The sequence below is a fragment of the Actinia tenebrosa genome, unplaced genomic scaffold, assembly GCF_029948245.1.
Source record: "Actinia tenebrosa isolate PJP-AT-01 unplaced genomic scaffold, QUT_ActTen_1.0 PGA_scaffold15__27_contigs__length_11533743, whole genome shotgun sequence".
NCBI lineage: Eukaryota > Metazoa > Cnidaria > Anthozoa > Actiniaria > Actiniidae > Actinia > Actinia tenebrosa.
In genome coordinates, this window is record NW_028292575.1 from 8,903,981 (window position 1) to 8,927,608 (window position 23,628).

At 37.1% G+C, this 23,628-nt stretch overlaps 1 protein-coding gene and 1 non-coding gene across 2 annotated transcripts; one reads left to right on the forward strand and one right to left on the reverse strand.

Moving 5' to 3' along the window:
• Positions 1-1,223: 1,223 nt before the first annotated feature.
• Trnas-gcu (transfer RNA serine (anticodon GCU)) lies at positions 1,224-1,305 on the reverse strand. The gene has a single exon. It is a non-coding gene; the product is annotated as a tRNA-Ser (tRNA).
• Positions 1,306-8,949: 7,644 nt separating this feature from the next.
• LOC116299744 (protein wntless homolog) lies at positions 8,950-23,418 on the forward strand. Its single transcript, XM_031708461.2, has 13 exons — positions 8,950-9,170; positions 11,925-12,185; positions 12,583-12,722; positions 14,894-15,046; positions 15,309-15,445; positions 15,964-16,004; positions 16,236-16,363; positions 17,322-17,419; positions 17,574-17,637; positions 18,725-18,868; positions 19,655-19,793; positions 20,530-20,622; positions 21,089-23,418. The coding sequence occupies exons 1-13, from the start codon at positions 9,068-9,070 to the stop codon at positions 21,199-21,201; spliced, it is 1,614 nt and encodes a 537-aa protein (XP_031564321.1). The 5' UTR covers positions 8,950-9,067; the 3' UTR covers positions 21,202-23,418.
• Positions 23,419-23,628: the final 210 nt, after the last annotated feature.

Genomic DNA, 23,628 nt, shown 5'->3' on the forward strand with positions numbered 1-23,628 from the left:
GTATGTAATATATATAACTTTTTTAACTAAAAATTCACATAATACAATACAGTAAATGAAAATGAAAAAAAAAACCCCAGATAACCTGGTAAAAGCTGCTCAGAGAAGTGAAAACTTATCGAGCTGAATTGCTATATCAGATGTTGGACTGCAATATTCTGGACTTCTCAAACGCGAAAGAAACGGGTTCCTTATACAGTTTTTTAACTAAACATTTGTATGCAAAAACCCTATAAACATTTCTTATTAACAAAACAATTTCTCTCTGTTACTATATTATGAATGCATATGTTATAGTCATTTTATTCTCTAGCATGCAGCATGGACATAATAGATCAATTTAATCTTTTAAAATAATTTTAAATTTAATCCATTTTCACTTCACCCACAACCATTATGATTAATGGAGATTTGTCTAAATGGAAAGTGCGCGCGCGTATGTTTTTTATTCCCAAATCGTGGTATGGCACTGATAAAAACTACGAAAGAACGAGTCTTCGAACGAGTGAGTTTTATGATACGAAACGAGTGAATAACAACAGTACAAAGCCCCTTTCATGGTATTTTTTTGTTTATCCATTACGTATTTAAGTTCGATATCAGTGTGTTAGAGCCGTGAATAAAAACCATATCAGTGAAGTGATACGATACTGATACATGCAGGATAGGATAAAGTTTGGAACATTTTACCACATGAATTACGTCATCTAACGCTATCACTATCTTCCTTTAAAAGACACATTTTCCAGTACTACATCTCAGCTCTTCTGTGCTCACACGACCAAGATGATCCTCGCTCAATGAAATCAATTTGCTTAAAATGTAATCCTGCTCGTTGCCTCCTTAGTCCTTTAATGTGCTGCTCCTAAATGTATTGACAAGACACTGACTTTATTATTTTGATTAGGGTCCGCAGTAATTGGCATTAGCTGTTGAGGTTTCCCTGCCTCAGAACATGTATCTATATTTGCATCACATTCCCCCCCCTCCCCCCTTTCCCTTTCCCTTTCGTATTTAAAACTGGAGGCAAAGTTAGGTTAATAAAAAAAGAATAACAATAAATAACTTCACGGTGAACTCCGATATACCATATCGTTCGCTCGCTTGTTTGCGATAACTTTTAACATGTTATTATCTCTTTGCACACCAATATACACTACTTCCATAATTCCTTTACAATTGAACGTAACATGCTTGAAAATGGAAGAAAAAAATAGAGCTTTCGAAGAGGATGGGATTCGAACCCACGCGGGCAGAGCCCATTGGATTAGCAGTCCAACGCCTTAACCACTCGGCCACCTCTTCAACTTCATATGGAAAAAAGATGTTCTTAAAACTTTAAAATAACCTGGAAACTTTGTGGTAACGGAATCAACCTTCAATCTTTATTCACTCGTCTTCCATATCACTTCTCGCTCGAGGACTCGCTTGTTTACTATATGACATGGAAACTCGTGAATAAAAACTATATACAATCTCTATGTATTCGAGACCATGCGCATATCTATATGCTCAGTAAAGCTTGCACATACGTTGCAACTGAAAATGAGCACTGAAATCTTAATAAATAACGTCTTTATTTTGTCATAATGAACAGCGAAAGGTGCTTATTAGCTAAAGAGATGTTCAAGCTTTATTTACTATACTCAACGTACCAATTGCTGGCCACAGTCTCTGTATCTGAGGAAACCTGTCCAGTGGTCAGATACACTGGCAGATTCAAAGAGAACGAGCACGTGAAAGACCACGCCCTTATTGGACGATCCTACAAAAACCTGACCACCAATACCGTACAGGAGTGCTTCAGTGTCTGTGTCAATGACTGTCGATGTGTGTCCTATCAACTATCTGGTAGACGATGTGAGCTGATTGACGAGGACAGACACACAGCTCCTAATCGTTTCATCCCATTGGTAGGATACAAGTACTACGAGCTAAAGCAACAATTTAGAAAGGTAACATAAACAAAATAACATTCAATAAGATGTAAGTGTGCACTAACCACTTTTAAAACTTCAATACACTTTTTTAAAGTTTTCTAAAAAGAGTCTTTAATCTATCGCAGTCCAACAGTGCTGGTTGTTCAAGTCAGTGTAATAATGGCTGTTGTCGTTATTCTAAACCTTGCCTTAACGGTGGAACCTGCATCGAAACGTGCCAAAACGTCACACACAAGTTTCAGTGCAAATGTCCACAGGGGTTTGGTGGAAGAGTTTGTAAGATTCGTCCTCGTTCATGTGAAGCGTACAGCCACATGTCTGTGCCAAATATCTATCCAATCTATACAACCAATGGAAAAGTTTTGAAGGTGTACTGTGATATGACGTCAGAGCAGGGGATGGTATGGACTTTGATCGAGTCTTTTTCTCTTTCGGCAAAAGAAAAATTCCAACCGGCACCCATGACAATGGATTTTCCTTCCAACGAAGAAAACCCTTCAAACTGGTCTACCTATCGCTTGTCACGCAATGCCATGCAACACGTTAAACGTGATGCTACTCACTGGAGAGCCACTTGTAACTAACTATGACACTGATGGACTGGTCAAAACAGACTACATCCGGGGACGTCTGAGTGAAATGGATATTCTGACGTACTTGGGGGATGCCACGTGTGCTAGAGTCGAGTACATCAACGTTCGTGGAATCAGCTGTCAGAACTGTACCACTCATTTCAGACAAACCTCTGCTCTGCATTCATTTGTTGATAGTGGGTATGGATTTAATATCGGTTGCCAATGGAATGGAAGACCTGGAGGAGTACGCAATATTCATGGTGACTGGTGCGACAATTTTGGAAGATACGATGTTATAAACTCTGCTCATCGATGCTCATCTTCGTCTTCATCTACCACCCAGTGGTGGCTTGGTAAAGTCTTATAATCATACCACATCCACAGACATGACAAACAATAACACAAGGAAATAAAATAAATCCGGCGCGCTCATTGGTCTAATTTATCTCTTATTACAAAGATTTTTTCTTCTACTTCAAGACGGAATTTTACAATGTTTTCAAGGATAGAAAAATATCCCTTTTGTTCTCGTTTCATATCGGGAAACGCACCCATGAGCAGAAACACTCGGCAGAATATTTAAAATATTCTATTCACGTCTTTCGAGCACATGTATTGAGTATATATGACAATTGCTGGTTTTCACATGACGTCATCAAAACATCAAAATCTAAACTATAGATCGTATAAAGGCATTTCTCAAATATGTTTTAGAAATCAGTGTTATAAGTCACAAGAAAAAATCTCGAGTCATTTCGATGTTTGGTTCCCGAGTTATGAAGGTTGACTTTGTGTCACGCAATACCGTCACGTCTATCTAAATAGCGATGAAAATATTAAAATAATTTACTCTAGTTGAAAGATTTTCCCTTAGACACGTTGTAAAGATCTATATAAAGTATATTTAATTGAAATATAGCCAAACATATGAAATATTCCATCATTTTAAGCCTTTGGAATTTCGTCCGCCATGATGGTGTACCAACTTGGAACACCAAGATGGCCGCTCCATACATTTTAACCAAAAATTGCGTCATGTTTACTTGCCTATAGTTCCGCCACGAAATGCTTTACAGCCTTAAAATTTGGCCAGTATATGTAGTTTGGACCGCTTTGCAAGAATATAAAACTTTTATTTCATTATAATGCGAATTTAAGCTTTTGAAATTCATGATGACGTAGGTGAAAACCAAGAATAGACCTATCCCGAATTCGCTTGACTGACCTCGAATCAATGGTTTGAAGTCGAGACTAAACTTGATTCTTTTATTCATCAAGTTCAACCTCGACTTGAAACCATTGTTTCGTGACCAGTCAAGCGAATTCGGGATAGCTTTATTTTTGCTTTATTTTTTGAGGATGATTAATGCAAATGCAAGAAATTTTTTTAAAATCAAGAATATTTAGGACAAATTACAAAAAAAGTCAAATTCAATTAGTTTTCAAGGAACGGTCAAATTCAAGAGTTTTAAAGGTCCTGTGGGCACCCTGTGTCTTATGCTGTTATATTTACCCACGGGTGAATATAACACGCATGCGCACGTTCGTTTGTCGATTTGTGCCGCTAGCACAATCTCGTACCAAGAGCCTGCGTTTCTTTTGGCCTGCAGCGAAGAACGAGGGCTCTGGCATAATCCATTTTTTGAGACCAGGATTTCTTGGACTTCCTGTTCAAAAGCGCATGCGTTCAAAGATTTGCCAAAAATTAAAAATATTTTCCCGATTTCTAATTTTGCCTATGATCTTTACTTTGATTTCTACTTCGATTTTTGCTTTGATTTAATTTTTGATTTGATTATTGATCGGTTATATATCTCTTATTCGAAAATTGCGCATGCGCCAAAAAATGGATTATGCCAGAGCTTTCGTTCTTCGCTGCAGGCCAAAAGAAACGCAAACTCTTGGTACGAGATTGCCGCTAGCAGAGATAAATAAGTTCTGGGAAAAAAAAAAAAAAAAAAAAAAAAAAAAAAAAAAATCAAAACTCTTTCTTCGCTATTTATTATACTCACTTGTGTTTAAAAAAAACTAAAACAATTATTCGACGAAGGCGAAGTGAATTGCTGGGAATGTTTACCGAGACGTTAAATTATTATTGTTTTTAATATAATAATTATTAGTATTTGTTTATTTAAACTTTTGATTTGTACTAGTTCAACAGAATATTGCGGGTTAGCAATAGTCATAATAATAATAAACAATAATGATAATTGATAATAATAATACTTTTCCGCTACGCTGTTATTATGATTATTACGATTAATGAGGGTAATTGATTAATGTTATTATTATGATTACTATTATTAATGAGGGTAATTAAACTGAGTGGAGTGCAATTTGGACCAAAATCATACGAGTATTACAAAATTGCACGAGCGAGTAGCGGGAGTGCAATTCGTTAATCACAAGTATGATTTTGGTCTAATATTGCACGACACGAAGTTCAATTACCATACTTAATCATTTCCTTTTTGTAATCATACACAAAAAAAGACACAATAAAGAGTGCAGAATAATCAATTTAATGTACAAGAAGAAGTGAATCAATCTGGTTTTTCCTGGTATAAAATAAACGATTTATCAGCAAATCATTAAATATTCATAAATGCTAATCATTCTCTTCTCTGATTGGCTGAATATAAGAATTCTGTTCTGTGATTGGTTCCACTCAGGGTCTTAAAATAACTAAGAAGAAAGTGCTGCCTATGTAATTACGTCTGCAAATGGTTAGACTATCAAGTGGCTCGGATGACCACTTTAAACGGCGGTCCTGTCTCTCCACACTCAACATTACTAACCAACATCGAAGGGACGTAAAAGAGCCACTGAGGACGTAAAAAAACCCTGGCAGTGACCACCCTCAGTGCCTACACCTCATACTAACCATCTCTCATGCTTGTAAATTGCATAAAAGCAATCTGCCATTCAATCTGTCATTTAGTCAATGTAAAGCGCCTTTGATTATATCAATATAGAAAGGGCGATATATAAATCATAAATCATTATCATAAATCATCATCAATTATCATTACCGTCTAGGGAAAGCTTTGTATAATCCATGAAACACGGCCAGACCATACAGTAGAATCAACTAAGGTAAAACGTGAGAAAATATTAGTCTGATAGTTTATGGTCCGCTTGCTAGTTCATGGCTCATGTAATACTCTCCTCAAACCCTAACATATACTGACTAGTAAAGTCCATTTAAAATATTTTCCCTTACAATTGTCTCAGAGCTACAAACAACTATTCTTTGCACCTCTATCAAAGTCCAATTTACTCGCTTTTTCTCAAGCATCCTGGAGATGTTAGATCTCACATTGTTAACATTGCCAAGCCATCCAATGATAATCTGCGGAATCAAGTGTATCGTCCATCCTAGCTACAGAACTCGGAGCCATCGCCAACTATTCCGGCCATGCGCCGCTCGCTAAGTCAGCGGATATGTATAAAATAAAAACCACAGGAAGCCCAAGCTCTCTCAGGCCCGGACTTAGAGAAACAAAACCTTTTGCTACGGTATTGCTGTGCTTTAATAGGTATCCTATTACAAACGATGGCAAACGAGAGCTGAGGATTCAAGCTTTATTTTGTTACCAAACATGCTGTATTTTGCGAATAATTTTCAAGGTTTTTGCTTCACAAAGTGCCTATTCTTGAAGAAGGATCTCACAAATATTCGTCTCAAATCGGAGCTCTTGAAAGTAAAAAACGAAAAGTATAAATTCGTTCAATCGCCCACAGATTCGACATCAGTAATTTAAAATGTGTGTATTTTAAGGAACGACCCCGGCAAATGAGGTAACTAGTTCTGATTTTGAGAAATCCTGTTTATAATATTTGACCTTTTGTGTTTTTCTTCAACAATTTAACAAAGCACTTATGGCAAGAAGGCTGTTAAAATCTAACTATAGAGACGAAAAGTTTTTTCCAAACAAATTTAAGTATGTTTGGTAAAAATCAAATGCTTTTATGATATATATTGTTCTTCTACCCCGGCAAGCGGAAAACTGTTTACACAGAAATTTATAAATCGAAAACTATCTTGACTCTCTACACATTTCATTCTAAAATCTGACTTAACTCGCTTAACATTTTCAAGCGACACCGCTGCATTTGTACGCGGGCGCATGACCGGAATAGTTGGCGATGTCGTAGCATAGCTGTTGGTATTTGAACCTTTTTAAATTTCCAACTCCGTTGCTCTTACATTTTCTTCCCAAGGACATCCCATGTCTAGGATAATCTTCTTCTCGTCGACGTACTCCGGCTCCAGTACGAAGTCTGGGCGTCGGTGTGTTATTGCTGTTCTTGTCTGCCAATCATAGTCCCCTCTTAAGTCGTCTTTGTTGGGTTTCATTGACTGTTCCTCTCTCCCATACCTCTTCGTACCAAACAGACTTCTCACTTATTAAGCCCTCCTGCTTTAACCCACTCTGTAGCAAAAACCTTTTAAAAGTGCGCATGCATTGTCATGACGCTGAAGATATTCTCCGCTTGCTAAGATCTTGCAGCCAGCCAGCCAATGCTGCACTGTTTCATTCTGGCATCCACATAAGCGGCACTTTACTGATTCAACTTGATCCTTGCCCTTGTTTCTATCATCTGTTCTTGTATTTCTATCATTGCTGAAACTTTTTCCGGCATCATGCTTCTGTTTAACCACTTGAACGCAGCTTCATCCTGATTACCCCATACACCATGCTTTGAAACGGCATTTCCTTGTATGTCTCTACTCTCTTTTGTTCTTTAGCTCTTGAATTATTTTTTTAACTTCTGCCAGGTATCCTGCCACGATCCTTGCAACACTTCTCCTGTCAAGTAGATGCCATTCTCTTCGAACTCTAGGTTTAATCCGACCAATTCCATCCCATTTTTTCGAGCTGAGCCCCATCCATCTTTACACCATGTCCATCCAAGAATGCGGTACATTGTCATACGCTTTCTTGTAGTCTCATTGACCACTGCCAATTTTTGTTTGTGATCTTTTACTTCATCAAGCATCTGTCTACAAGAAGTTGGTCTCTCCTAGTACACCCCATTTGGCTCCCATTTGCCTCTTGCCCCACATTTCGTTCGCTTCAGCATGTTAATTTGCATTATTTTCTGGTCTGCATTTGGCCTTATTTGATCTGCAGTCATCAGAATGACGTTTATTATTATTCCCTGACTTCAGTGTTGCACTCCGCTTTTAACGCTATAACTTTGAAGTTGAAAAAAAGATTGGACTAAAAAAAGAATTAAAAAATAAGAGCCTAAAAAAGCCTCAGAATCCAGGGTTGGTATAGAAATTCGAACTAATGGAATTGTGAAAAAGAAGACAAAATTTTTTTTGATCACTGTCAAAAGTTTGATTAAGCCAGAGACTTTTTTTTTTGGCTTTCTTTCTTTCTTTTTGCCAATCAAGGCCGCTCGAAATGACACGGTATTTCAAAGGAAATTTTCTTTGCTCCCAACCCGTAAACGTGTCCAACAGTTCAAAACGGATGCATACGGAAGAAAACACCCTTGCTGGTTCCGTGGCAACGGATGTTTACCTCGCACGATCAGGATCACGGTAAGTAATTAGGGTTGTATATCCCGAGAAACAATCATACACTTGAATTCAATCTGCAAACAAATTTTACTGCAGAAATATTTGAGAAATGTCAAATGTAATTTTAAAAATACTGGCTGTTTACACCAGTTTATGGGCCAATCCAAAAAGGGCCGAGGAGTACATTATAAAAAGTTCTGAAAGACAATGCAATACTTCTAGAATATTAGAGAGGAGAGGAGAGAAAGGGAAGATAATTGAAAACAACAAGTAACTTACGGTTGGTTGCATGCCCACAACGAAACAAAAGTAACAAAAAATAAATAAAAGGCCAATACAATAGACAAGAGAAAAGCAAAGGGGATGAAAAAGATGAGAAAACTGTAAATTGAAAATAATTAAGAGAAGAAAAACTGAAGAAAGGTAAGATGGGAGCACAACGCATGCTGGATCAGCATTTAGCCAATCAGGTGACGGAATTGTCGTGATCCAAAATGACGAGAGATTTTATAAGCTATTATAAATAAACGAGTACACCGAATAAAAAAGAAGGCGGGGGAAAAAGGGAAAAGAAACAACAAAAAGACCCGGACACATTGACTTTTATTATCTAGTCACAATTGATATATCATGCGAAGAGAACTGTTTACAGAATAGATACGTTACTGAGCACTATCTAAAACAATTACCTTTTATTGTGATCACGTCTCACTAGACTCCCATTACATTGCAATCATGTTGAATCATTTCCTTTGCATAGTTTCCAATTATCATTCTACCCCCGCCAAAAGGTCACACAAGGCTTTTGTTATCATACATTTGCGTATTGTGTTATGAAGCATTTTGATTGGTTGGATTGCTGATTGAAAGTTATTACGCTAGGGTCGTAATCTATATACCATAACGTGCGGTGTAGTGATCTTTATTTCAATTTGATTTGGCTGAATGTAAAGCGACGTCTGGAAAGTTATTCTCATCAAGCGTCCCTTGGAGGTCTTAGAGAATACATCTGAATTATGGCTGTGATCCTTGAAAGTCTGAGCGTTAAGCAGTTGATAGCTCTTGGTCTCGGTATCGTTGTCATTCTCTGCGCGTTTTTCATCGCTGGCGGCAAGATAGGTAAGCTACTGTACTATACTTGTTGTATTTCACACCTTAGTCTAACTCCTCTAAATGGCTCCTTCGATCTGAGAAACTAGATGCGGCGAAATACTTATGTAAATCTCTGATCTTCTGGAAATCTATTTAGCTTGAATCCCTATTCACTGTTTATCCTTGCTACTAGACTACCGGCATTTGTACTAAGATTTTTGTCATTGATATCGATACGATATATTCACGGGGTCAATCATTTTCAAACAATCAAAACACTTCAAGTAATCAATCGAAGTTTATACGGCGAATATCCTTGCATTGAATTCAAAACTTCTCATAATATTTAAGGCGACATGGACGAATGCGATTTCTTGATACAAATATTCATCATTATCCCCTTATTTGACCGCTACTGGAGTTTTGTATTGTAAGTAAAAGCGATCGCGTGTATAAGTACCAGTCTTGGCTGTTACTTTTCCAGACGATTGTGATGCCTTCTATAGGCTGACCCTTGAATCTTCATCTGAATAATTACGATTAGCAAAAATGTTCATCGATAAATCAAGAGCTTGCCAGTTGAACAGAATGCATTACGGCTGTTCTTTCTCGGAGGTGACTTGACATGTTCAAGAAAGCAATCCTCGATTGTCTGAATCCGAGAGATTCATATCCGGTGCCTGCTCGGAGCTTTTGAAGTCATCCCTTACATTAATTGTTTTGAGTCTATTTGAATGATTAAACCATGGGTGGCTAAACACACTAACGAGGAAATGATGAAGGTGTAGAGATAAAAACAAATGCCCTTTTTCATTATTTTCCTGTTTTTCAACCATTCCTAAACATTTATGTCACTCAGCTTAAGTTCTTCGTGACCGGCGTTTCTCGACAAAATGCCTAAAGCGCTCCTTTAAGCTATAACTGATTTTTGTGATTTTATTATCTACCAATCTATGATAAAATGTATTTAATTATATCTTGTTTTGTCTGCAGTGACGCCTTCTTTTTAATATATTACTTTTTCATTCATTAGTATTTTTTAAATGGAGTGACTGAAAGAATAATTTACAATAAATAAATAAATTCATCTCTGACTTTTTAAAGGGATCTCAAACCGTTAATTTTCCACAAAGCCATTTTTAAAAGTCACCATACTGTAAGTCAGCAGGAAATTCAAAGAATTTTGTCAATTGCCATGAGTGACTAATATTTTACATTTGTAAAATAATAATTATCCATGAAAATGTACAAGGATCAAGTACATTGTATAAATGAATAACTGTTGCAACTAATTTTTTGATATTTTTTTGATAGTGAAATGAAAAAGTGTTTTAGACTAACAATATTCTTAACAAACATTTTGCTTTTATCACCAACCTATGGGGACACCTCCCACATGAGTTCAAAACACACAATCATCACTCAACAGCAACTATCTTGGGCAATTGAGTCAGTTTTCAACAGAAATGAACTGATGGGACTACAAAAGCTGAGTAAATCCTGACCTTGACCCTGAGACAATAAATAGTACTGAATATAAAAGAAATAACTTTACTATATTAATATATAATACTCTAATAATAATATGATAATCTATTAATAAATATACCTAATAAAAGTTGTATTCTAGGACATACCATTAATCAGTTGTGTTGTCCCTCTTATATAATTTACCTAATAATTTATTCACATGTATAAATTATACAAAATAATGGCTGCTTGTAGGTGTTTCTACTGGAAAATAAACACACCGTAGAACATAAGAGAAACAAGCTCGTATTATTAAAATACAAAGTAACAATTTAATCGCATTTTCAGGTTTTTTGCATCTTCAATGGGTCGGAGTGCAGGTTTATATCACAGAGATGCATTATCATATTAAAAGTGTCATAGTAGATCATTTGACTTCGACGAAGGAGCAACATCTGAAACATCAGTCTACTATCTTTTGTACCTACGGAGATAAAATTATCTACTATGACACATTTGGTTCAACTAAAAAACACCAATGCAGTCCAAGCTAGTTCCAAAACTAGTTGTCATCTACATTATTAGATTAGATCAGTTTAATATGCCTTAAATTATATAAATACATACTTACTGACTGACTGACTGACTGACTGACTTGCTGGCTGAATGACTGACTTGCTGGCTGACTGAGTGACTGAGTGACTGACTGGCTGGCTGACTGACTGACTGACTGACTGACTGACTGACTTGCTGGCTGAATGACTGACTTGCTGGCTGAATGACTGACTGACTGACTGACTGACTGACTGACTGACTGACTGACTGACTGACTGACTGACCAACAATTTATTTTATATTCCAGAACGTGTATGTTTCTCTCTGATAATAATATTATAGGTGTTTGTACAATATAGTTTCAATTTCATTAACCGATATATAGTTTTAATTTTATTAACCTATTAATTTTGAAAAACAATTTCTTATCTTTTTAATGAATTTTTAATTGAAGTGTTACATTACTTAAATTTTTGGAAAAAAATAGTTCTTTGGATATACATGTGTATATTCTTGTTTTTCTTTTATTTAAAACTTGACCTCATTGAGCTGTGCCACTGCCGTACTTTGTGAAGGTGATTAGCGAATACAATTTTTATACCTCTTAAAATATTAATAATTCTAATAATATTATTTATAATTAAGCATCAAGTGCCTCTGATAAGTTTAATATCGATAATTATAATTTCATTTTTTTCGCTTTTGTTTTTTAGATGAACTTTTAATGACTTTCATAATTTTCAAAATGTATTTCAGCACCTTCTCCAACAAATGCAATGCTTCACACAGCACATATATGTCACACTAAAAACCAAGACGCTGCTCAAGAACCATGGACATGTGCACACCTTGACAATCTTGATCAAGCCAGGGAAAAAGGGATCACACCCCATGAAATTGTGTTTGCCATCCAATTTCCCCATCCTGGATTAGAGATGTCTCGCTGGCATCAATTTATTGCAGCATCTGTTAGACTTGATTTAAGATTTGACTCTAGTTTTCCTTACAGAGCAAAAGGTAAGAAATTATAGAAACCAATAATTAGGCCTGAAGTTCCAATTTTGTATTTCTCCTGCTTTGCCAAAACATCTTTATACTTATACATGAATATCAGTTGTTGAATTTAAGATATTTCACAATCAACTTTCACTTAGATAATTAAACAGCAAATAACATATAGGCCTTGCTCATTGACATAAGTTCAGTAGCTCAGTTGGTTAGAGCCTTAGACTAGAAAGCAGAAGGTCATGAGTTTGAATCCTGCCTGGACATCGGAATGTTTTCTGAGAAACATTTGCTTGATGAAACACAATTCAAATATTTAAATATTACTTATTAGCAATGTCATATAACCTAGATATCAACTAGATAATTATTTAAAATTGTGGTATAATTTCCAATTTTATCTGTAAAGATGATAAACATGGCTATCCAGTGTGGACATTTGAAGCAAGCCTGTTTTATAAGGATAAAAATGATACATCTGGTGGATGGAAACTCATGGCACGTTCCTTAGAAGATCGGGAACTTGTATGTCATTTCAAAGAGTCAAAGGTAATTCACTACTTTAATGTTTCTTAATAAACTGGACAATAGCCAGCAAGAAGAATTTTGAGACTGCCATTGACCAGCCTCTGTTGGTACAAGTGAAGTGATTAATGTCATACGACCAGGGTAAAAATCCAATCCCCAAACAAAACTGGGGGAGTCGCAGGGAGATAACTAGCTCAGTGCATTCTAGTCTGCATGTCTAATGGCATGATATCTGCATGTCTAATGGCAAGTATCCCCCTGAATAGGATTTATAAATACATCTTTCTACTGTATGTATATACCCCTATATAGTAATAATTGTCAGTTGGCATGAAAGAAAGCACTAAGAGTATGGATCAGGTCGGTCAGGAGTAGCTCAGTTGGTTAGTACGCGGCTTTCAGAGCTAGAGGTACACGGTTCGATCTTCAGGATCTCCACGTCTATTTCAACTTCTCTCTAATTCAGCTCTGAATACTCTTAAAACAGAACACTGATGGAGAGAGGGTGTAAGTGCACACCGTCAGATTCCATTGATAACAGTTGCATTTCAACTGAAGGAACTACTGACATTAAATATAGGTGCATGTTCTTTACCCTTTACCATATGCCAGTCATGGTGCAAATAATTCTCAATAATCCTTCAAGTAGGCTAGCTACCACTTTTTCTGTATTGATACAGCATGATGTTATGTTACAACTTGCTGTTTCCCCTGTTACTAATTAGATGAAAACACTCAGTCAATCTTCGATAGTGTGTAAACTTGAAATGATATTGTATCATCAGTAGGTAAAATTGTTCTGCAGATAAAACAATTTATTACATCAAATTCACCCAAGGTCACAATGGAGATTAAAATTTTTATTATTCACCTTTTTCCTGAAGCAGACTAAACTTTTACTATCAGACTGTACAAAATGTACAATATTAAAAACAATTATGGAATTTAGTTATATAACATATGCATGCATCATAAATGTTCAAGACTATTTGGCTATGTGTTCTGCCATAGGCTGATGCAGATAAAATGGCAGAGTTCTTGATCATTTATCCAGGTGATATCATGTAAAAACTGAACATAGATTAATATACATTTTGTAAACTACAGTTGTAAGCATAAAGATCTAAATCTGCTTTTGAAAAATTGCCAAACAAATTGTGACCATCGGGGAATTTGACATGACTATTATTCGCAAAAATACCTAGAGATAATAGATTTATCATGACAAGATTGCACCATATCAGGAATTGGCTGAGGGCTTTTGACCATTCAGAATCAAGTAAAATGTATAATAAGGTAAATTATCAAGACTCAGCTGTTTTATCCAATCAACACAACCTTGCATGCAGATCTTGGTAATTTAATTTACGATGTAATGCTCACCCTCATCCAATAATTGTGTCAAAATTGGGCAGATTTCAATTGTTTAAATACTCACTCCTGATTGGCAAATTTTATATGAGAATTTGTCTGGGTAGCACTGTAATGCAATCAGATGTAGACCTTGGGAATATAATACACCTATCAATATCAAGCCCTGGGTTGTGATCTTGAAGTGACCATTTCCAGGTTCAGGAGACATCGTACAAATGCTCTAATTGAACAATCATAACCCCAGTTTTCTTTCCTGGGGGGCACATATCCTTTAGTTTTTTATCTTGAGTGAAAGATTAATAGGAAAATACTGATAAATGCTGCAAATCTAATGAGTCAAAAATACCAACGATGTTAGCCTCACTTTGAAAATACCAAGAGTCACAATAGACATAACAAAAGAGCAGCATTAATTATATTACACCGGAGGTATATGACCTCTCATTCTCATATTCTCCTCATCTTTCCTGAGCCATGTCTGTATAATATAAAGCTAGTCTCTTACCTGCTTTTCTTTTCCTATCTTCACTTTTTTGAATTTATGAGATACTCAACTCACTCAACCCAAATAACCCTGCAAGATACACTCTAAACAAAGAAGATTTCCGAAAAAAAGATTCCATTCAAACAATTTTACCTTGAATTGAAAACTCAAAATGGTCGCCTTGTCGTCGTCTTGACGTTTCTTGCGAAAGGCGGGAAATCCCCACCGTAGCGGCTAGTGCCATTCTCTTTTTCTCTCGTTAAATAAAATGTAGTCACAGTTTTCTAATGACAATTTCTTAAATTGATCACATCAAAATGATTCTCGTTTTCAGAATAATCGCGATGGAGGTTATTATGATTGCGAAGATATCCCATTTTTTGAAATCGGTAGTGTTTATCATGAATACTACTTGGTCAACCTGAGGCTACCCGTACATCGATCCAAGAACAGACACATAGGACCAGTGTCTGAACTACATTTTGTGGTAAGTCCACCTTTTCAAATACGTTTGTTTAATTTGTCTGTCTGTCTGTCGGTCGGTCTGTCGGTCTGTCTGTCGGTCTGTCTGTCTGTCTGTCTGTCTGTCTGTCTGTCTGTCTTGTTTCGTTTGCTTTGTTTGTTTTAATTTGGTTTTTGGGATACCCTGGGTACCAGAGGCCTCGTGGGGCTCACTCACTGCCTCTGGTATCCAGGGTATTCTTGGGACTTAAGCTCGACCCGTATCTTTTTACATATATTATTATCAGGAGATTCATCAAAATGGTGGCTTCACTCGGGTTTGGTTTACCATGAAGACAATCGTATCACCCATTAGCATCATCTTGCTCTTGTGGTTTGCTAAGCGAGTTAAGAACCTTAGTCGTGGACCTGTGCTGCTTGAGAAGTAAGTTGCTCTCTACTTCAATTTCTTAGTTGATCATTCATTCTTGGGGTGCTTGTTAATTATAGCCACCATATTAATTGACTATAACAAAGTAATTCCTAAATAGCTTTTCTTGTACGAGGACGAACCAGCATGGCGGCTGTTTCATGCATTGTTATTTATATCTCGAGTTATTTCAAGTCATTTGAGCCACTAGTGTAGGGAGGGGGAAACGGGTTCACATAATCAAGAACTCTCTACGTCCCCGCCTACAACTGGAACTATGTTGATGTGCAACTACGTGCAAAACGCTGAATAAAATATGTGTCTGTCTGTCTGCCTACATGTAGCTGCATACCAATAATATAGTCCGTCTAACCAATATCAATTTTAGATAGCTCTATTCCTTCGGTAGGAATAAGGCGCTATGGCGGGAAAAATGAACAGAAGACGAGCAGACGCGCGAATCTAAATCATTCAATATCCCAAAACTGTAATCTTGTAAAGGAAGGTTAATCTAGATTTCTTCTTGTTTTCAGGACTCTTTTTTTACTTGGAGTTGTAACAGCGTTTCTCAACCGTAAGTCTTAGTAAAAGAGACAATGCAAGTTAGACGCATGCGCAAAATGGCTAAGACGAAGAGTTTTTTTCCGGAGACTCCGGTTTTCCTTTCCCTGCGCAGAACTTAACCAGCTAAATTCCAATTGGATCTGTGAGGTTAGCCGTGCTCTGACTTTAATGCGCCCAGAGCTCGAACTAGTTTCAGGCTTCAATAAGATAAAATGTGAAAGTTTGATTATTTTTCTTTCAGTACCAATCGAGTGGTTTACTTTGTGGGTGGATATGCCATTTATGCTGCTATTGACTGACATACGTCAAGGTCTGTTTTATGCCATGCTCATGTGCTTCTGGATCATATTCACCGGAGAGCACTTGCTGGTATGTAAAAACTTGATACAATAACTTTTTCTTGAAAGCAAAATAAATGTTAATGCCCGTTAATTAAGCAACTAGAAATCTTGAAAGGAAAAGTAAGGGTCATCCAGAACAACGAAAGAAGATGCTTGGTGGCGTTTCACGGTACGTTTTTAAGGTTCCAAATCTGGGGTCTCGTACCATTTAGGTTGACACAAGACTAAACGGACCATGACAGACTGAGCCGGCACCTCTTAGGGGTGTGTAAGATTAATAAGATACCCGAGATTATATTAACTTAACAGCCAGAATGGCAGTTGTAATGCAGGATATTTATTTTCGATTCATCATATGAATCCTGTCACATAGCACTCATAGATGATTGGTTCACTAGTAGAAATCATTAATTGCTACGCCCACCTGGATAACACTCGTGTACCTCAGTTTTAGGAATCATTTCAAAATTTTCCAACAAGCATCCCTGCCCTTTTATGAATGGGAGTACTAAGTAGACTCACCCCACCTCCCGGGGGGATATTCAGCAATTTTGATCGAGTTAATTGTTCGAAGCCTAGAGAACGGGAAGTAACGGTTCTCATTTTAAAAGCACGACTTCCTTATTTGTATGCAATTCTGAGAACTTTCTTAGTTTTAGATTCTGTACAAGATTAACAAATAAGGGCGGCTGTAAACCGTGAGATTTTTAATAGAAGACATCGGTTGGTCCATTTACTTTGCTTTAGTCGGATAAGAAGCGAGGAAGGGGTTTAGAATCTGAAGCTATTCGAAATAGGTGGTGAAAATGGAAGGGTGATGGACCCCCTTGTTTCGTCCGCGGTGCCTTTGCAAACCGCATAACTTTATGTTAGACAGGAAAGTTAATGTTCTAACACTTCAGTTTTTAGTCTTCGTGTATAATTTCTAATGCAAGTTAAATGGAATGGATGTGTTGGGTGCTAAAAGTGTTCTTCTTTTTTTAAAGGACCAATCAGAAAGGAACAGACTAAAAGTATACTGGCGACAGGTTGGAGCGATTGCATTTGGAGGTGCTTGTCTACTCGTTTTTGATCTCTGTGAAAGGTATTCCACTTCTGCTTGTCTCTGCTTAATGGCCTCTGGATGTTTTGCTACAATAGACTTTAGTAGCGAATATATACAAAACTGTTATCGTCTTAAAAATATAATATGACTAGCATTAATTAATTCAAATCGTTTTGTTGACATTAATTTTCAGAGGATACCAGCTCAAAAATCCTTTTTTCAGTATTTGGGCTACAAAACTTGGAAACGACCTGGCAGTATCCTTTATTTTAGCTTTGTTCCTTTATTCTCTCTATTATATTGTTGTCGTTTTTCTTTTTGATTGCTGTTTTCGCAGTCTTTTTGTTTGCTGTTGTTGTTGTTGTGGTTGTATCGTTGTTGTCGTTGTTGTTGTTATCGTTGTCGTTGTCGTTGTCGTTGTCGTTGTTAATTGTCGTTGACATTGTTGTCGTTGTTGTTATTGTTGTTATCGTTGTTGTCGTTGTTGTTGTCGCTGTTGTGGTCTTTCCCATTTTGAAGATAATATACCATGCTGTTCTTTTTTCTCGTACATGTCCATTTTAATGTCAAAGCAGATAAATGGAAAATGCAGGCAGACAATACAGAACTTTCTGAAAAACCTGTTTCTTAAACTACTAAACAATTAAGAAGTTACACAACATACAGCATCGCGTATTATACATTTAATTGCTTTTCAATGGCGTGGGTTTTCTATGTTTGGGTTTCGTCTGCACCGAGCTGTAAGGTTGCCGGAAAACATTGACTACGCAGTTGAAAACACCATGAATGAAACACCTCACGGGGAAGGGGCTAGTCTCCTACACAGTCGCTATTAGTCGCTATTAGTCGCTATTAGTCGCTATTAGTCGCTATTATAATAGCGGCTGTGTAGGAAACTAGGGGGCGGATAATGAGGTATTTATTCGTAGTCTCTTCTTAGCTTCACACATGATAGTCTTAAATGGATTCATCATTCTTTTTCCTTCCTTTCTTTTTTTAATTGCAGCAAAATATCGAAAGGTATTTGTTTTATTTTACTCTTCGACTTGAGAGTATTATATTATATTGTATATAAGTGAGATTTCATATTGAGCCTTTATATTGTCAATGTCAACACTCGCCTACCATCCTCGCATTGATTTTGGGTCATATTGTTGAAGCAAATCTAAAAAAAAGTAATGAAAACACGAAAGAAATCACGCTTTTCTCCATGGAACTTTTTTCTTTTGTGTTTCCATGTTAGCCTTGCATTCAAGATAATTCTAAGAAGGGTCCATTCCTTGGATACGAAAATTTGAACATTTATTATCACCTTTAGATGTACTATCCTTAACTACCATCAAGTACGCCTTCATCATCTGTGCTGCTGTTTGCGCATGCGTATACTTCTTGTTCTTGTGTGTTTTGGTTATCAAAGTTTTTTGGAACATTCGAGGCAAGAGAGCGACATTTAAGAACATGTCCCGAGCAAGACGCCTAAATTACGAGGTGAGTGGATGATGACACTCAAGTGTCGAACAAATCAAACTATCTTCAAGTTCAAAATGAAAGCTATCAAATCGGCCAAGGCGAAACGAGCAAGGGACTGGGGCGCATTTTAAAGTTAAGTGTAATAGTCCCCTTCACAGTTCCCTGCGCCATTTTGAAAGGTAGCCGTGTCTTTGTATCGAAGCGAGACGAACGGTGAGCTTGCAGTGATAGAGACATGTGAATAATTGTCCAAGGTGTTGAAAAGAGGTCTCTATCATCTCTCATGCTTGTAAATTGCATAAAAGCAATCCGTCATTCACAACTCAATGTAAAGCGCATTTGATTATATCAATATAGAAAGGGCGCTATATAAAGCATAAATCCTTATTATCATTATCATTATTACTTTCAATTGGGCCAACAATCGTCGACTTCTCACACGTTGGTTACCAAGCTTTAAAATCCATTATATTCAAATGTAAGTAATAGTACATAAAAAATATAGTGCGGACAAATTCTGGGGAAATTTAACATCGTTGTGACCTTTTGCTTATGCCGGTATTCACTTTGCATATAATGCATTTCGGGCTTGGTATGCAACATGCGAGAAAAAAAAAGTCATAATCGCTGATCACCAACGCAACTAGTACAGCAGTGGCGCAGCCCAAACTTGCCACAAAACCTTCAAAGCCTTTTTTGAAACAGCCGCATTTGAGAACAATGTCCCTGTTTTACCATATTTAACTATGGTCTTACAAACGATCCTATCACCAATGCATCTGACAGGTTGATATCTATCCATAGGGTCTTATTTACCGTTTCGAGTTCCTGATGGTGGTAACTCTGTTATGTGCTGGTCTAACCGTGGTATTCTTCGTCATAAGCAACGTCAATGAAGCCCACTGGAAATTTGGCTCGGAAGAATCAACAGTTGAAATATCAAGTAAGAATACATTTATTAGGAATAACTTATTACATGAAACTTTCGCGACATGTTGGTTTCGCGATTTCAGAAGTCGGAACAACACTTTCGCAATTACATTAAATAAATCAAAAATATTTTTTTCCAAATGCACATATTCTTTGAATTAATATAATTATTTTATTGTCTTTAAAATGATTTTAAAAATTGTGTTAGATCCTGGGTTTTGACTCGAAGATAATGAGTACTGGAGCTACTCCTTACTCTCAATAGGACGTTTGCACGATGGCTTTCTTTTGTTCAGTTAATTAGCACCAATTGTCTTACTATTCTCATGAGGGAATACAAATTTAAATAAGAAAGAAAATTCGCAAAGCATCTTGGTAGTGGGAGTCAAATGACGCCATCATGCAAACGGCTTATATCAAAGGACTTTTATCCATACATTAAATATGTAATAGGTTGCTATCAATAGACGTCACTTCCGGTAATAGCTCTTTTTTGATGGCTTGTAGAATTCTGGAGGTTGTTTTGATCTCTTGTTTTCTGGTTTGATGTCGTGAAAATAGTCAAATACAATAGTTTGAGGACTTATTTTGATATGTTTTGACTTAGCATCCGCTAGTTGCCCCCAGTCAACCGCTTGTTTGCCCCCCAGTCAACTCCAAAAAGTCACGTGATTGATAGTAAGCAATAAGGTATCTAGTTATTGATTTAACACTGTATTTAAACGATTTGTTTTCTATTGTTTTTCTAGGTGCTTTATTCACTGGTGTATATGGCATGTGGAATGTGTATGTCATGTCAATCATGTTCCTCTACGCCCCAACTACCTCGGATCGCTATCAAGGTAAGTCAGTAACTCTTTTTTACCACAGGTAGCCCAAACCAAAATATTTCCAACTTGACCTGTTTAACCATTCATGGTTCCGACTCAGACACTGTTGCAGCAGTTTTAAAGAGCACTACAAGGATTACACTGCTAGTTTATTTTATAATCGATTTTCCGCGATCAGGGATATAAATTCTGAGATATTCTAGCTTGTGGAACATAGTAACGGTAACTAAGTAGGGAGAGTTTGGAACATGTAGCTTTAATTTGTTTAAAAAGATCTTTGGATCAGTAAATGATAGAGACTTGATAAGCGAAGTGACACGAAATGCAAACCAATCCATTCCCGCCGTAGATCTGCTGTATCGCACGCATGATATATTTATTTACGTTTGTATACCACGAGATTTTCATTATTTGAATGTTGGTGTTGGTTCGATTAGACTTCTGACTAATTACATCTTTGTTTCCATTGCCTCTCCAGCTTCATTCGATGGTAATCGAGAGACTGTAGAGCTAACGGGAGCTGCTGATCCAGTTTCTGGAGCAAAGGAATCTATTGTATACTCGATGGCTGGAAAAACGGCGCAAGAATAACTCGAACTCAATTCAACTAACGCCAATGGTGCTGACAATGATCTCTCAGCGACCCTTGTTCCTATCGCTTGTTTTCACTTTCATGGCGATAAGAAGCCATTTTGAGGCAGTTATTAGTTTCAATGAGCATATGTGAACGTAATATTTTCCTCGCCTTAGTTAGTCTCCCCCACAGCCGCTTTCAGTGTCGTCACGCAACGCTTTCTCCCCTGACTAGCGGCTGCTTACCCGAGCACAACATTCCTTTCCTATTGTTTGTGTTCAACCAATTAGATAAGTCTCATTGTGTTTCAAGAACCAATCAAAACGTTTCGAATTTGACATCTCGTAAACATTCGCGAGACTAGAGAAATAATTCTAAGACGCATTTGAGTGGAGGTTGGAGAAAATCTTTGGGAAATTAAAATTGAATTTGTTCTTGTTAAATGTTTAATACTAGAAAAAATATTATTGGAGACGGAACTAAGTGTTTTCTTTGTTCATAAAGAAAGAAAATATTTATATTTTTATAAGTTTAGCTATCGACATTGTTTAATCGGCCGACAGTGAATTCGAGTTTGTACTTGCTATCGAGCTCGTACCAAAATATTAGAAGCAAAAAGAAACTGGAAAACTTTTTTAAAAAGCGTAATTTAGACTCTTGGAAGTTAAATGAGACGACTCAAGATTTAAGAGATTGAATTCGAATATAAAGTCTGACAGTATTTCTAATAAACGAAGAAGATGAGCCGCGCAGATCACATTTTAAACAACGAATGCAAGGTGTTAAGCTCAAGAAAATCACAAAAAGGCTAGATAACTTTTAAATCTGACACTGTCACACCGTTGACTTCCACAGTTATTCATTGTAAACTTCTGAATGCTCACAGTTCTGGTATTTACTTCTCGTATACTGCGAGGATTAGCTCAATTTGATACTGTTAGAAAAGTCGTGAAAAGTGAACACGAATCGTTAGCTAAAGCGTTATCTTATGGCCAACCTTCTAACGTCGCGTTTTATAGCAGTCTGAACTTCGAACTCCTGTTATTCAAAAAGTCCTCGAGCTTGTCTCGAAAGAAATTAGAACATGCGTAATAAGTAAATTACGAGCCTTAGATGAAACGACTGAAGAAGAGTGCCATACAAGCCTTTCACAACTTCAAGTCGCGTAAAAAATGAGCCAGCTCAACTACAAACTGTGGACAGCTGTTTCGGCCTGTATTGGGCCTCGTCAGCACAGTGTATCTAGTGAGCTGGCAATCCCACGAAAAAGTAGTACTAGATAGATGTGGCAGTGCGCCGTGTGGGATGGGCTCGGATATCAAATAAGAACATGCGTAATAAGTAAATTACGAAAGAAATTACTGGGCTATACTCTAGAGCGCCAATATTTTATTCCTTTGAGCGATTTCCCATATCCAGTAGGCAGATTTTCAAAGAAATCTTGTTTTTCTTGTAAAATCTTTCGTATAGCGTCTTTCTGCTGTTTGATGCGAAATTTCTTAGCTGCTATTTCGAAGCCTTCGACGCATCGTGCTTTCCATATGGCGCGAATGGTTCCTGGTTTTCGAGAACTGAGCCGTGATTGGTTAATTCATAGGAAAGGAATGTTGTGCTCGGGTAAGCAGCCGCTAGTCAGGGGAGAAAGCGTTGCGTGACGACACTGAAAGCGGCTGTGGGGGAGACTACGCCTTAGTAGACTGATCCCATAAGTCGTACCCTGTTCGCTCTCTGTTCTTTTTTTTTTTTTTTTTTTTTTTTGTCGCTCACGGGTCGTAATTAACCGACCACCAGGAACAAAGAAGCAAAAACTAAACTACGACTTATGGAATCAGTCTAATCTCATAGTACCCCCTTACAAATTTTGATCTTTTGCCATGTTGCCTAGCAACTGGTTCGATTTAATTACCTAATTTCAAGCCGAGAGGGGCTGAGACCTAGTTTGTGTCTTCCTAGATGGAAGTCATATTGCGCCAATCACACGCAGGCAGGTATTTGCTCAAGAACATTATTAAATACTAGTTTTTAAAGAACATGAGTGCCATTCACAAGGTTATATAGATTAAGCATTGAGGAGAAAAAAAGACGATTCTTGAGGAAATCCAGAAAAATCGAGCTCAGAATTTAATCTAAGTTCGAAATCAACAGGAAGATTGAAATAAAAAAGTTAGTTGTTATCAGAAACAGCACTCGCGCAGTACCACTGCCAAATAATAATTACTCAGGTTTTGTAAGCATCCGCCAGTTTGGATTTTTCTACCGTCTGGTGCCTAGTTCTTCTCGGCTTGAAAACTGGCAGTGGACTGAGTCCTTGGGTGCATGTTCGCTTCATCATAGACCAAATTCAAAACTCGCACCGATGTGAGGCTTAAGTTGCGAACAAAGGAATCTGGCGTGATTCGTGACATTTGAATCACGCCAGATTACTTTGAGTCACGCCAGATCCC

What these genes read in the sequence shown, in the direction of transcription:
- LOC116299744 (XM_031708461.2), top strand. Translation starts at nt 9,068, where the DNA reads ATGGCTGTGATCCTTGAAAGTCTGAGCGTTAAGCAGTTGATAGCTCTT. An exon ending in CATCGCTGGCGGCAAGATAG is followed by an intron (nt 9,171 to 11,924) that starts GTAAGCTACTGT and finishes AATGTATTTCAG; the next exon opens with CACCTTCTCCAACAAATGCA. An exon ending in GGACCTGTGCTGCTTGAGAA is followed by an intron (nt 15,446 to 15,963) that starts GTAAGTTGCTCT and finishes TCTTGTTTTCAG; the next exon opens with GACTCTTTTTTTACTTGGAG.